The sequence below is a fragment of the Anser anser genome (assembly GCF_964211835.1).
Source record: "Anser anser genome assembly, chromosome: 10".
NCBI classification, from domain to species: Eukaryota; Metazoa; Chordata; class Aves; order Anseriformes; family Anatidae; genus Anser; species Anser anser.
Window position 1 is genome coordinate 13141383 of NC_139730.1, and position 14546 is coordinate 13155928.

General features: G+C 62.9%; 2 protein-coding genes across 4 annotated transcripts; both read right to left on the minus strand.

Annotated features, from left to right (window-relative positions):
• Positions 1 to 821: 821 nt before the first annotated feature.
• ISLR (immunoglobulin superfamily containing leucine rich repeat) lies at positions 822 to 4517 on the minus strand. 3 transcript variants are annotated; one of them, XM_083850618.1, is made up of 2 exons: positions 4402 to 4517; positions 822 to 3247 (listed from the first exon to the last, which is right to left on the minus strand). In XM_083850618.1, the coding sequence occupies exon 2, from the start codon at positions 3237 to 3239 to the stop codon at positions 1971 to 1973; it is 1269 nt and encodes a 422-aa protein (XP_083706744.1). In that variant the 5' UTR covers positions 3240 to 3247; positions 4402 to 4517; the 3' UTR covers positions 822 to 1970. The 3 variants fall into 3 exon arrangements, with proteins under 3 accessions (XP_083706744.1, XP_083706745.1, XP_083706746.1); XM_083850619.1 differs by lacking the exon at positions 4402 to 4517 and adding an exon at positions 4254 to 4385; XM_083850620.1 differs by lacking the exon at positions 4402 to 4517 and adding an exon at positions 3491 to 4008.
• Positions 4518 to 5903: 1386 nt separating this feature from the next.
• LOC310905045 (immunoglobulin superfamily containing leucine-rich repeat protein 2-like) lies at positions 5904 to 10950 on the minus strand. Its single transcript, XM_083850594.1, has 3 exons — positions 10471 to 10950; positions 9863 to 10124; positions 5904 to 9460 (listed from the first exon to the last, which is right to left on the minus strand). Exon 3 carries the CDS (start codon positions 9452 to 9454, stop codon positions 7361 to 7363), a length of 2094 nt encoding a protein of 697 aa, XP_083706720.1. The 5' UTR covers positions 9455 to 9460; positions 9863 to 10124; positions 10471 to 10950; the 3' UTR covers positions 5904 to 7360.
• Between the last annotated feature and the right edge of the window lie 3596 nt (positions 10951 to 14546).

The window sequence follows — 14546 nt, forward strand, 5'->3', positions numbered from 1 at the left end:
GAGCTGTCTTGGCACGGACGGAGGTGAGAGATGACAGGAGGTGGCTTCTTTCTTCTTTGTTTGTTTTCTTTTCCCTCCTTTGGCATAATCGGGGTGCCCTGGGGGTGAGCTAAGCTCTTTGTGGTGGTTTCTTGCCTCGGTGAGCTCCCAGCCTCGCACGCAGCCTCGGTACAGCTGTGGGTGCTGGGGTCTGGCTGTGTCCCCACGCGTCCCCAGGGCCACCATCCTCTCTAGATGTCACCTGCCTGAGCCCCTGTGAGGTGGGTCAGGGAGCTGGGCTGGCTGAAAAAAAGTGAAATTTGCCTTTATAAACGTGAGGGACAGCAGTGGCACATGGCCACGGGCCTGCAGGGGAGCAGAGAGGGGTGGTGGCACCCCAGGCTGGCACCGTTTGGTGGCCTCCATCCTTTGGCCACCTCGGGGACGTGGAGAAGGCCCGATTGGAGAAGCTGAGTCCTACGAAACGAAACCGAAACTCCCCGCTGAGACCTTGTCCTCTCAGCGCTGGGGTTGGAGCGGCGCTGCTATTTTTTTTTTATCGTCTGTAATGGGAAAAATCTGCGGCTGCTCGTTAGCATCAAAAGCCGGCAGCCGGGGGCTGCTCCCGGGCTGTGCTCCCTGTTCCAGCCGCCATAAAAGAACCCAGATCTGGGGCTGCAGAGCCTGCGCAGAGGCCTCGGGCTCCGGCACAGCTGCTTTTCAGCTGCTCGGTGTCCCTGCCTTCCCCTCCCTGCCCCAACAGGCGATTTGGGGCACCCTGTGAACCCGTTCTCCCTCCCAGGGCCACGGGGCTGGGTGGGCGCAGAGGCAGCAGGCATGGGTTGGCTTATAAAAGGTATTTATTGTGCTTGGTACTCGGCTGGCCATACAGCTTTGGTTATAGGGCTGCGGGAGGCTGCACAGCTCCCGCAGGTGAGCGCTTAGCAGAAGGCACGAGGAAGGACAGCCGTGCCATGGGGTGGGGAGAGGGAGGTGCTCAGCGGGTCCCCGGCACCCTGGGGTGGTGGGCATGGTCCCAATGTCCCAACGGGGCTGCTGAATTACTTTCAGGGGAGTTTTCTTTTTCCTTTGGGTCTCTTTGGTCTCAGTTCCCCCCTGCTTTCGAAGCCTTGGAGCTGGAGCAGCGCAGCCCGGTGGGTCCAGCCCAGCCGAGCGGTTTGGACCGTTTTCTTCAGTGGTGAAAGGGAGGGGGGAAAGCATCTGCGTCCCATCTGGGGGAGGCACAGAGGGGGCAGGGCCTGATCCTGCGATGCAAGGAGGACACAGGCACCTCAGGTGCTCCCTCCCCCAGCCAGTTTCCCGCAGGGGTGAAGGCAGTGGATGGAAATGCTTCTCCCCAAATGGCCTGATTCACATCCTTGACCTGGCACAATGTGCCCCACACCTCTCCTACCATATTTATCCCCCTCAGAAGCACCTCACTAGTTCTGCCCCTAAAGCCACATGCCCTGTAGACCCCATACTAGGGCTCCCTGCTTGCTCAGCCCGGACCTACAGCCCCCCGTGCTCCACGGGATGCTGGTGGTAGGAAGGGTGCTCCTGGCTGACACCCAGCACCTGGATGGGGTGAGGACGTGGCCTTTGTGCCCCCTGCCCACCCCTGGGGCTGCGGGTGGAGGAGGGCTGGTGGTGGGGGCTCTGAGACTGGGGGGGTTGCCCCATGGAGGGTGGGCTTCACCCCTGCAGCCCGGTTTTGGTCTCGGGGGGAGCTGGTGGCAGACATGTGGGTGCCTGGAAAGCGGCAGCATGGTGCTGAGCTGCCCCACGTCACATTTCACCCAAGCCTATTTGAAGCTCTCAAGACCCCATCGAGGAGGGGATGTGCTGCCAGCCCCGGGCTCGGCTCCAGGCCCCCTGGGACTCCCAACCGCCCGCAGTTCCCAGAAGCTCAGCAAACGCGTGGCACTACGTGAAGATAAATGATACAGAAAGAGGGGGGAGCCCCCCGGGCACCGTTTCCTTCTCCCCCTTTACCAGCTCAGCGCGATGCCCAAAGCCAGCAGGAGGGTCCCCAGCCGGACCCGGGGCACGGCTCCTGCAGCCTTGCTCTTCGACTCCCTCGGCACGTGGTAAACGATCACCAGCTTTTCCCCGGCCCCGGACGGATCCATTTCGTCACCCTTGTAGCAGCTCTGGCCCCCGAGATGGCTGGCCTGGGGGTCATCCTGCAGCAGGTCTTCGGCCGGATTCTCCGACCCAGCCAAAGCCACATTGACCGAGACCTCCCGCATGCCCACGTCGTTGACGGCGAGGCAGGTGTAGATGCCTTCATCCTCCTTGCTGAACTTGGGGATGGCCATGGTGCCATTCTTGAAAACCAGGAAGCGCTCCTGGCTCTGCTTGGCGCGCCCGGAGAGGGAAGCATTCCCATCCCGCGCCACAGTGGGCCCGTTGATCTCGACGCCGCCGGTGGAGGTCTTGATCTTCCAGCGGATCTCTGGCGGGGGGCTGCCCGCCACGCTGCAGTGCAGCGTCAGGGTGAGGCCGTCGTACGTGACGGAGTTGTCCAGGTTGGAGAGGTAGGTGAGCTGCACGGACGGGGCGACGCAGTGGTGCTCGGGGATGTCCGTCACCGCCCTGCCCTTCAGCCTGCCCGGAGCCATGCACAGCGTAGCTCCCCCCTTGGTGATGGAGACGGAGGTGCTCTCGGTCCACCTCTTCAGCCAGAAGACCTTGCAGGAGCAGTTGAAGGGGTTGTTGAAGATCTGCAGCTGGGACAGGGAGGGCAGCTTGTCGAAGGTGCCCTCGGCCAGCGTGGTGAGCTGGTTGTCGTTCAGCCACAGCGAGCGCAGGTCCTTCAGGGCGTGGAAGGCATCCCGGGGCAGCCCGGCGAGCCGGTTGTTGTTCATCTTCAGGATCTGCAAGCCGCTGAGGTTGCGGAGGTCCTGCCAGGGGAAATCCATAATCTTGTTGTGGCTCAGGTCCAGGTTCTTCAGCTGCACCAGGAGCGCGAAAGCCCCCGGCTCCACGGTGCCGATCTGGTTGTAGCCCAGCCACAGCGACTGCACCTCGGGGACCTCGGCAAAGGCGCCCCGCCTCAGCCAGCCGATCCTGTTGGCTGACAGGGTGAGGATGGAGACGTTGGGGGACAGCCCCCGGGGCACCTCCAGCAGCTCCTTGTAGGCGCACTCGGCCAGCAGCCGCCCGTTCTTCTTGGCAGAGCAGGAGCAGACGCTGGGGCAGGCCAGGCTGCCTCCCAGCAGCGCAGCGATGCCCAGGCAGCACAGCAGCGGCCTCATCCTTCCTCCTGGGGACAGAGACAGGGGGCGTGAAGGGGGGGCTGGTTCACTGGAGCCAGCCGGTCTGGGGCTCTGCTGCTCCTCGCCAAGCGCTAACAGGAAACAGCCCGTGCTGCTCCGCGGCGGCTCGGCCGGTGCAGTAGCGAGGAATTGGTGAAATATTCCCAAATCCGAGCAAGGCACGGCCGTGCCGAGAGCTTTCGGCTACCTCCGTGATCCCAAAACGCTTCCTGCCTGCACCAGCTCCTTACCAAAATGTCCCCCCCGCCCCGGGAAGCCGCTTCCTTATTCTGGGAATCCTGCATCCCTCCTGGGCTTGGACGCGCAGTACAAGCTCCGGGTTCAGAGTTCACTCCATCTCTCCCTCTCCGGAGCACTTCAGCCCTTTTCCCCCCAGCCTCAGCCCTTCTCCCTCCAAAGCACCAAACTTTCGGTCTTCTCGGCACGCGTTCAGCCCTCAAACCAACCCCCGGCCTCCACGTTTTTTTCCATGGAGAAAAGAAAAACAGCTTCCCGACTGCTTTTTCTCAGCAGAGAGCGGGGTCCTGAGCTGCTGGAAGGTTTTACAACGCTTTCGGCTGCCAAGGGCAGAGCTAACTCCTCGCTCGCCTCGCCGGGGGCTGCGTACGGGCTGGGCCCCCCCTCGGGAAAGGTTAAAGCCCGGCTCTGCGGGGAGCTGGCAGCGGGACCCCCTTTGTTTCCCCAGCCCTGGCACTTCCAGCGGGAGGGGAAAGGGGTTGGCGGCACCAAAACCCTGCGCAACAGCCCGGGGGGGGGGGAGCGACTTGCAAAAACCGGGCTGGGGTGGCTGCAGCGGGGGGGCGTGGGAAGCGTCCGGGGGTTGGGGCCGGATCCTGGATCCCTTTGGGGCGCTCCCAGCCCCCCCCCATGTCCCTCCCCTACACCCGATGCTACGGGGCTGGCGCATACCAGAGCCGTGCACAACGCCCCCCCCCGTGCCTCCCCGGTCCCCCCGAGCGCCCCCGGTCCCCCAACCCCCCCCGGCCCCATCACCGGCCCCGTGGGCTTCCCGGGGACGGGGTCGCCCCTCGCTCTCCCGCCGCGGCTCCGGTGCTGGCGGCTGCGGCTCCCGCTCCCCCCCGCCCCGGCTTCTCTTCCCCCTCCCGGTCCCCCGGGCCCTTTTGTTTTCCATGGCACCGACCCGCTCCAGCTCTCGCCTTCCCGAGGATCGCAGGGAAAAAAAAAAAAAAAAAAAAGAAAAAAAAAAAAGAAAAGAAAAAAGAGAGAAAAAAACCGCAACCAGCCGGCCCCTCCTCCCCCCCGCAGCCCGGGCCTGTGTCCGTCCCCCCCTGCCCCATGCCGGGGGGGCTGTCCCGCAGCCCCCGGCCCCAGAGGGCTGAGGGTGCAGAGCATCCTCCTCCGGGGTTAAAAATTAGAGGGGATGTGGTGCAAGGTATCGGGGGGTTGGGGGCGTCCCGGGACTTTTCCCTCCGCCTCTGCCCCCAAAAGATGTCGGGATGAACACAGGGGGACTCGGAACTGCTGCTCCCGGCTCTTCCCCCCTTTTGTTGTGCTGTGGGATAAGAGATCCCCTCATCCTACTGTTGTGGGGCCAACGGCACAGCGCTACCAGTGTCCCCTATCCGTCCACCCCCGTGGGCTGCGACAACGGGGCGAGGAAAGCGCCTGGTCGCGGTCACCCGTGGGCACGTCCTGCTCCACGCAGGGCCCGCAGCAGCAGGGTTAATGCTTTAGGAGGGGCCAAGCCACCCTGCTGCGCCCCCTTAACCCTTTCTGCCCAGCGCCAGCCTGGAGAAACGACCCCGGGACTGGGGGGGGCAGGATGCTGAGCCCCCTCCCCGCGCCCTAATTGTGCCCGTGGGCACCTGGCGCTAATTAGCGCCCTCCCGAAAAGGAGCAGAGGGGGGAGCAATCCGGCACCGCGAGGTGCTCCTCACCGCCGGATCCCCTGCAGACACGCCGGGCGGGGACATCTATTACCCTCTAATTAAAGGGAGGCAGCAATGATTGTTCTTTTTTATTCCTTGCGTGTTCCTGGGCATGAAACTCAATTAAAGTGTATCCGCAGAAGGGGATTTGTCTGCGGTGAGGGGGGGGGAAGTGTTTTCGCACGTGTTTTTCAAAGCTGCAGCAGACACCTGGGCTGCCGTGGCGGAGCCCCGAGCCGGCAGGATTTGGGGGATTCGGGGGGGCACCCCTCCGCCCGCCCCCCTCCTTGCTTTGTCCGCCTTCTCCCCGCTCCCTCCCCGCGCCGTAGGAGAAAGATGCGGAGCCAGGACCTGAAATAGAAAGCCGTGCTCCGGAGGATGGAGAAAAGAGAGGCTGGGGGCGGCGGGATGGGCTGCGGATGGTGCTGGAGGGGTGGGCGCTCCGCCGGCATCGGGGCTGCGGGGTTATGGGGTCGCCCCCCTACCCCCCCCCTCCCTGTGCATCTCCCTGGTCTTTTTCGTATGGGCGAGGCTGGCTGCAAGCGGAGCTCCAGATAAGAAAAGCAATCAAAGGCGGCCTTAAATCTTCGCCCTGTAAGCGTGGGCTTAAATCACCCGTGGGGCGAGAGCCCCCCATAAATCCGGGAGCGCTGGGTGCCGGGCTGCGCTCCTGTACCCGATGCTGTGCCTTCCCCTGCGTGTGGGGGGAAAAACACGGGCTCTGTGGGCATCTGTGGATTTGCACATTTGTTGAGCATGTGTGGTGTGTGTGCCGAAATATATAATGCCTGTAAAAATAACAGGAGAACGTCCTGCGTGGTTTTGTTACCTATTTGTATGGAGGACGCGTGTAAATGTGTGCACACGCCGTGCGGAAACGTTGTCTTTGCATTTCGATGTGTTGTGTGTATAGGGAGAGGTTTGTAATATTTTTATGCACATGATGCATTTGGATACATTTATATGGTGTGCACAGACTGACTACACCCGGCGTGCGTGTGGGGGTAAGGTTATTTGTGGGGGTGCACGGCACGGATGGATAAAGGAGCGTACGCGGCGAGGATGTGTATATATATAGCAGGTGGCTCTGCACATAGGGCGCCTGCGAATTGTAGCTGCGTGCATGCAGGAATCTGTTCGTGCGGATACATTTTCACCCCTCCCCGGCTCCCCTCGGCCGAGTGGGGGGCACTGGGGGGGTCCCGGCTGTAGCCCCCCACCCCCTGACCAAGCTCGGACGCATTTCCACTTTCAATCCCTTTTATTGACTCTTTCACAGACAGAAGGGCGCAGAAAGGCGCCCGCGGATCTCGCCAGCCCCGGGGGCTCCCTGGGGGGGGGCGGCAGCGGCCCCTCGCGCCCCCCGGAGCGGGGGGGGACAGACCCCACGAAGCGGCCCCCCGCCGGCAGCACGGGCGCGCCTACGGCACAGACACTTGCTACAACGCTACTCTACCCAACACATATCGAGGGGCACCGGGGAGGGGGGACCGGGGGGCGTCGGAGGGGGGGGGGGGGGCGGGGGTGTCCCCCCGCAGTCCCGAGGCCGGGGGGGGGGCTCGGAGCTGTCCGGAGCCGCCGGGTGCTGAACGGAGCCGCCCCGGGCATGCGGCGGGGTCGGCACCGGGGAGCCCCCGGAGGGAAGCGGAAGGAAACCGGGGGGTACAGGAGGGCTCCGGGGGGCTCCGGGGGAGATCGGGGGGGACCAGGGAGAGGGGTGGGGAGCGGCGGGGACCCGCCGGGGCTGAGCCAACGCACGGCGGAGCCGCTCCTCACCGCGGAACGGTTTTGGGGGCTATCGGGCTTTTGCTTTCAGCCTTTTTTTTTTTTTCCTTTTTTTTTTTTTTCCCTTGTTCGCTTGTTTTTCGTTCTTTTCCTTCGAGGGGACACAAAATAAGGGGGTGGGGATAGGTAGAGGCGGGAGGGGGCCGAGGAATCGTTGCGCTGCGGCGGCGGGGAGTGCCGAGCTGCAGCCAAACGAAATCGGGGGAGCGGCATCCTGCCCGCGGCCGGAGCCCCCGGCACCGAGCCCCTGCCCCAAGGAGCCACCACCCGGCGGAGGAGGAAGAGGAGGAGGAAGGACACGCCACCAGCACCCAGGGTTTTCCCCTCTTTCCTCGCTCCTTCCTCGGAGGAGAAGCAGCGGGGTCGGGAGGGGCTGGGGAGGGGGATGCTGGGGGCGATGGGGACCCGGGGGGGGATCGGGGGGGCTCAGCGGGGGCGCTGCCGGTAATTCCCGTTAATCTCCTGGGAGATGGTGACAGCCTCGGCGCCCAGCGGCAGCTTGTCGCTGTACTCGGAGCGCACCTCAAACTCCTCGCCGTTGGCTTTGGATTGCGACTCCGCCATGGAGCTGGCAGCCACGCTCTCCTCCCGCTCCAGCTCCACGGCCCCTTCGGCCTCTCTCCTCCTCCTCCGCCTGCCTCCTTCATCATCATCGTCCTCCTCTTCATCCTCCTCCTCTGCGTCGCCTTCGCCCACCTCGCTGGGGTTGTAGTTCTTCTCGGACTCCAGGTAGGAGGCGCGGGGGTCGAAGTCGGCAGCCATGTGCTTCTCCATCTGGTCCGGGTTCTGGGCTTTCATGATCAGCTTGTAGGTCTTCCCGTGGTACTTGGAGAGCAGGTGGCACCAGGTGGCCCCCATCAGTGGCAGGGTGGCCAGCACCAGCAAGAAGATGCTCACGACCACGATGATGATGAGTGAGGGGATCTCCTTCTTGGTGGTGAAGACCACTTGGACTTGGCAGTCCTCACCCAGGTAGGTGAGGCACACGGAGTAGTTGGTGCCGGGGTTCAAGCCCTGGAACCAGTACGAGTTCACCCCTTCCTCAATCTTGGACCACTGCACCAAGGCGTGGCCCTGGCTGCTCTCCTGGCACAGGTAGAGTATCCTGAGGTGGACCTTCTCAGGCTGCAGGTAGGTGGGTGTCAGCTGCACCCGGGCGTCACGCTCCGACACGTCCAAGGCGATGACGCCCAGGTCGAAAGTGTGCTGCTTGAAGTCGCCGCTCTGGTTGAAAGCATGGTTGGAAATGTATCTGCTGGTCTGCGTGGAGCCACACTTCTTCTCAAAGGGAGGATGCTGGAAAGGGACTTGCCCGTCTCCTGTGGGCTCCATCCCAGCCGCCAAGGACGGTTGGCTCTGCCGGGTGGGGCTGAGGGGTTTGCTCCTCTCATCTGGCGTAAGCACACTGTTCTTTGCTCCCTTGGCCCCCGGCTTCTTGTCACCCAGCTGTGCTTTGCCCCCCGCCAGGTCCCTCCCGGGCTGCAGTGGGTACTTCTGGGTGCCAGCCACAGCCACGTTGACCGAGGTCTGGTTGCTCCCCATCTCGTTGGCAGCCAGGCAGGTGTAGGTGCCTTCTTCCCGCTTGCTCAGGTGAGGGATCACCAACGTGCCGTTCTTGAAGACCAAAAAGCGCTCGGGGTCCTGCCTGGGGAGGTCCTTCCCCGCGCTCTCCTTCGGGTTCCCGCTGAGCTCCAGCGTCTGGCTGGAGGTGCGGATCTTCCAGCTCACTTCGGGTGGCGGGGTGCCCGTCACGGCACAGTGCAGCGTCAGGGTGAAGCCGTCGAAGAGCTCCGTGGTGTCCAGGTTGGGGTAATACGTGAGCTGCACGGACGGCGGGGTGCACTGCACGTCCGGGATCTTCCCCACCGGCACCCCTCGGAGCTGCTCCGGGAGGTTGCAAGTGATGGAGTCCTTCTCCGGGATGGAGATGAGCGTGCTGTCCATCCACTTCTTCAGCCACTGGAGCCTGCAGGAGCAGTCGAAGGGGTTGTTATAGATCTGCAGGTGGGAGAGGGAGCTGAGCGAGTCGAAGATGCCCTCGGCGAGGGCGCTGAACTTGTTGTTGTTGATGCGCAGGGAGCGGAGGTCCTTGAGGGTGTGGAAAGCCCCCCGGGGCACCACGGCCATGTGGTTATTGTTCATCTTAAGCAGCTGGAGGGCGCTGAGGTTGTAGAGGTCCTGCCAGGGGAAGTCCACGATCTGGTTGTGGCTGATGTCAAGGTTTTTCAGCTGCACCAGGATGGCGAAGGTACCGGGTTCGATGGCACGGATCTCGTTGTGCGCCAGCCAGAGGGATGTCACCTGGGTCACCTCCACGAAGGAGCGCCGCTGCAGCGAGCTGATCTTGTTGGCCGACAGGCTGAGGGTGGTCACGTTGGAGGGCAGCCCGGTGGGCACCACCTGCAGCTCCTTGTAGGCGCAGTCGGCGAACTGGTGGGCGTACTTATCCACACAGGCGCAGGGCTCCGGGCACGCCTGGGCCATGCCCAGCAGGGCCACCAGCCACAGCGCCGGGGCCATCTCGCCCTGCCGAGGGACACAGGGGCTCGGTGGGCGCCCACCCTGCTCCCTGCCGCCACCGCCCCGGCCCCTGCCCCATTGTCTGTGCCCAGCCCCCCCGCAGCCTCCCCCCTCGCTCCTTCTCCTCCCAGCTTTCTGCTCCTTCCTCCCGCAAATCTCGTTTCCTTCCCCCTCTCTTTCTTTTTTTCTTTCCTTTTTTTTTTTTGTAATTTCTGCCTTTTCTGTTATTGCTTTCTATTTTTTCTCTCCTTTCCCCCATCCTCCTCCTCTTCACTTTTCTCCCTCTCTTCTCCCTCTCCCCCTACTTTTCCCCCTCCCAATTCTCCCTCCTCCCCGCGTCCCCCTCCACCCCCCAGACCCCCAGCCGGCTTCTCCCCGTCCCCCCCCGCCCCAGACCCCGCACCTTACCCGCTCCTAAGTGCCGGTGAGCAAGGCGCAGCGCTTCTCCCCTCGGCTGCCGCTCCTCAGCATCCTCCTCCCCAGCCCCGGCCCCGTGGCACGGAGGCGCCCAGAGGCGGCGGTGAGGGGCGCGGCGGAGATTTTGGGGGGGGTGGCTTACGGGACGGGGATGGGGGGGATCTTGTGGGGGGGTGGGACACACACCGCCCGCACCCCTGCACCTCGCCGGGCTTGAGCTGCGCACCGGAGCGGGGCCGGGCGGGCACTGGGGCTGCGGAGCCGAGAGAGGAGGGAGGAATTAGCATTTCTGCCAGCCTCCCCCTCCGCACGGCCGCCCCCTCCCTCCTCGCCACCCCTTTCCCATCCCACCACCCACCCACCGCCGCCTCGCCAGCCCCCAGAGCCCCTTCCCCGGGGGCGGCGAGCGGCGCCCCCCGAAAATCCCGCAAAGAAATGCGGAGAAACGCCCTCCCCGCCGAGCAGCGAGCCGAGCCGAGCCTCCCCCCGCACACGGAGGCAGCCGGGATGCGGACCCCCACCCCCGGCTCCCCCCTTTGCCGTCGGGGCCCCCCCTCTCAGCCCCCCCCCCGTAGGGGCACGGCACGGAGCGGGGGCACCTCGGCCCTTCGGGGACCGTTTCTGCACGGGCTCCGGTGCTGGGGGGCCGGGAAGGATTCTCCCAGCCCGGCAGCCCCCCCAAGGAGCTGCCAGCCCCCCCAGCCCCTCCCATGGCGGGCAGCTCCCTCCTGCAGCCGGTCGAGTGGGTGGGGAGAGCGTTAAACCTGCAGGTGGGCAGCTCCCCCCCGACGTGGGGGTCTCTTCTCCCGGCCCTGCCCCTCCGTGAGAAACATGATAAATAATTGATTTTGTTAGTGGGATCGATTCCTGCCTCCCTCCATCCCTCTTTCCAATCCTCCGTCCATCCGTCCGTCCCTCCCTCCTTCTCTCCATCCCTCCCTCCATCCTCCATCCCTCCCTCTCCGCCTCTCGAGGAGCTCTGCTGGGGTTTCCTGGTCCCAGATGACTCAGTCCAGTCCTCCCAGTGCCCCCTGGTTCTAGGGGTCCAGCCTGCCCCTCTGTAGGGTCTTGCCACCCCCCCCCCACCTGCTCACAAGCAGACCAAAATCCTGGTCCTCTCTCCCTTGGGCTCAGCACCGCGGGTCCGCATCTGTGCCCCAAGGCCATGGGGATGGGCATGTTCCCCTGCGGGGTGCAGAGGCAGTGGATGGAGGGGCAGAGAGGGACCAAGCCTGACCCTCAGGCACCGCTGCCCTCGCAGGGGTTCCAGACCCCCAAAGTGCCCAGCCCCGTGCGTCCCATCACGGCAGTCTTGGCCCAGTCCCATTGACATCCCCACCTCTCTTCGCTGGAAGAGATGCTCCCCACCACTCATTTTCCTTACTGCTACCCACGAGGACCCAAAAATTTGCTTTCAGAAACAGACATGCGGCTTGTGCTATACGCACGGCGGCTCCTGGGGCTGACGGTGGGGTTGGTGTCACCGCAGCCAGCCGGATTTGGGGGCAGCGGGGGAGCCGAGCTGCTGGCCGAGGGGAAGGGCTGGGTTTGAGCGGCGGTGAGCTCAACATCTTCAGCATCTGTGAGCTCAACATCTTCAGCATCTGTGAGCTCAACATCTTCAGCATCTTGGGCTGTGGCGGGGCCGAGACGTGACTCACCGCCTTCCCATCCCCGCCGCTGGCTGTTAGCCCAAGCATGCCCTCACCCTCACCGTGACACTCTCCCCAGCACTAGCAAGCTGCAGCTCGGGGAATTACGGCATCGCAGGGTTTTACAGGCATTTTTTCCCGTTCTGCTCACTCGCTCAACGCCCACGGGCTGTCAGCTGCTCCCGAGCCCTGTGGAGGGGAGTCCTGCAGCCAGTGGGGCAGCACCTCGAGGGGCTCAGCACCTCCAGATGGGACGGATGCAAACCCACGCCCCATCCCATGCTGTGGGGCCTTGGGACGGATCCTCAATGGGTAGGGATTCAGGGCTGCAAGGCTGGAACGATGCTTTCAGGAGCATGAAAGTAGGTTAAAATGCCACAAGGACACGGCCAACACAAAGACGATGCTTGCTTTCTGGCTCGGCTGCTCTCTGTTGTGCTTTGCTGAGCTCTCCCCGAGATGTCTTCATTCATCATGCACGAGGAAGAAACCCAGGTGTCCTAGATCTGGTGGCAGTGCTTCTCCTGGCCGCTTTTCGGGAGCATCGGAGGCTGTGTGTTGTGCTAGAAATGGGTCAGAGGACAAGCTGCGTGTGACAGGATGGATGGTGCATCCCTCCTCCCGCTCCCGTGGACCAAACCTTCACCAGGACCCTGCGGAGGGCATCACAGTGTAGAGCACGTGGCGTGGGTTTCACCCTCACCAGGCACAGGGTGTGGGCTTTGTGTGGCTGGTTGTGCCTCAGTTTCCCATGGGCAGAGTGGCGGGAGTAAGAGCAGTGCTTTGTGGCAGCCTCTTGGGACCCTCAGGGGAAAGGTCCAAGAGAGGACAGCAGAGGATGGAGACGGGGATGGGTGCATGGATGGGTCCATGGATGGGTCCATGGATGGATGGAGGAGTGCAAGGATGGGTCTGTGGGTGGATGGATGGATGGATGGATGGATGGATGGATGGGTGGGTGGGTGGGTGGGTGGGTGGACGGATGACAGAGCAGGCTGCAGAGCCATCAGCCTGCCCACACCACATCTCAGCCCCAGGTACCCTAACCTTCCACGTGCCCCTAAACATGCAGAAGCTCAGCTGAGGGCCAGATCCTCAGCTGGTGCTGGCCAAGGCAGCTCTGCTGGCGCTGCTGGGGGCAGCCCCCGGCTGGAGGGCTCCCTGAGGTCAGTGGGGACTTGCTGGTTTCCACCCCTGGATGTGCACCTGCAGCCTGGAAGCACCTGGAGGAGCAGCCCTCCTCACCACGCTGGGTAGGGGGCTTGGATCTTTAAGAAGAAGAAAAGCAAGCCTCCAGGTCGGGTCTCCTGGGTTCTCCAGCTTCATCCCATCTCCTCCAAGTCCAGGTGAGTGCATCAGGTCGTGGCGCTGGGAGCATCCTGGGGACAGGGCCTGGCTGGAGGCGGTGGGGTTTCTCCCTCAGCTTTCCTCCAAATATTTAAGAGTCCTGACTGCCCAATCCTTGCTCTCAACCCTGGGATCCAAACCTGCTTGGATTTTAGCAAATAGATATTTTTATTAGGAATGTAACCCAGATAACCTTGCTCAGGCTATCTGGGGCACATCCTCCCCTGCCTTGGATCTCCCCCCACCCTGGCCATACAACCTGAGCGATCCTGCAGGCTGTAATCAAATGCAGAGCAACTGGCCCTTTGGCTCTAATTAGTTTTGCATGAGTGTTGGGGGAAGAAATCCATTTTCATAAACAGAAAGGATTTATGCTGCTCCTTCTTGCCTTTTTTTTTTTTTTTCCTGCCAGTCCCAAAGCACTTTGCTAAGGGCTAGCAGGGAGTCATTTTATGAATGGTTTAGATTGAGCAATGCATTATTAATAACAGCCAATCAGGCAAGCAGCATATTATATATCATTTCAGGAGATTCGCTTAATTCAGGGGAGTTATTTATTGCTCTTAAGGAAAAAAAAAATAAAAAATCTTTCTTCTTACTACTTTGGCCTTGAAGGGCGACTGGGTGGGAGGCCCAAGAGGGGTCTGGGATCTCCACGTAGGGATGTTTCTACCCCTGCAGGAAGGGTTTTTGCTGTCGTCTCTTCACCCTTGGTCTGCCAGTGCCTGAAGTCTGTCTCTTCTGGGTGCCAGCTTGTAAAGAAAGCACTTCTGCAAAAAAAAAAAAGGCTAAGCTTGGGGAATGGCTCGGAAATTTGGGAGCGCATCATGGGGAGCTTATCCCCACACCCAGCTGGGGTCTCTGCGGTCCCCAGGGCTGCCATGGGGAGGCTGCTGTTGCTGTTTGTGACTCTCCCAGCCTGCACGAGCCTGGCCGTGCACAGAAAGCCCTGCTGGAGGAGGGACCCCCCTCCCTACTGGGGTACCCCAGCTGCAGCCCCTTCCTCCAGGGCTGGGCTTGCCGCGACCAACGCCGCCAGAGCCCTTTCCTCGCCGCCTGGATGGGGTTTATGGCGGCTCAGGGCAACGAGACGGCTAATCTGGCTCCCACAGCCCGCTGACTTTGCTATTGTTTTACAGGACTTTGATGAGGCCAAGTGACAGCAAACAGATGGGGCCAGCGCTCTGGGGGCTGCGCCCCTTGTAGCCAAGTGCCTGCTAAGGCTGCTCCCTGCGCGCAGCCCTGGATTAGACAGCGGAGAATCCCCGGGGCACGAGAGACGCCAGTTCGCCAGCCGCAGCAGGAGCCTGCAGGGCCCGGCCGGTGGGCAGGGGCTCCGGGAGGGATGCCAAGGGGTGCCCGGGCAGGGAGGTGAGACGGTGCCTGCACACGCTTGTGCAAAAAGAAGTAAAGCCGGGCGTGCGAGTGCGGCTGTCCAGAGGGGACACCTGGCGGTGGCTGCGGCGCACTGCGTGTCGCGCCCGGGCTGGGGACACCGCCGGGCAGCCCTGCGTGTCCCCAGATCCCCGGGGGAAAGGGAGGAGGGGCGGCGGAGACACCTCGCTGTCCCGGCATCCTTTAATTTACGAGGATTTTACTTGCTCTGACGGGGTGGCTCGTGCCCCGCGGGGCTGCCCCAGAACCCTGAGTGCTTTTGTGGTGGGAGCAGAGCGGGC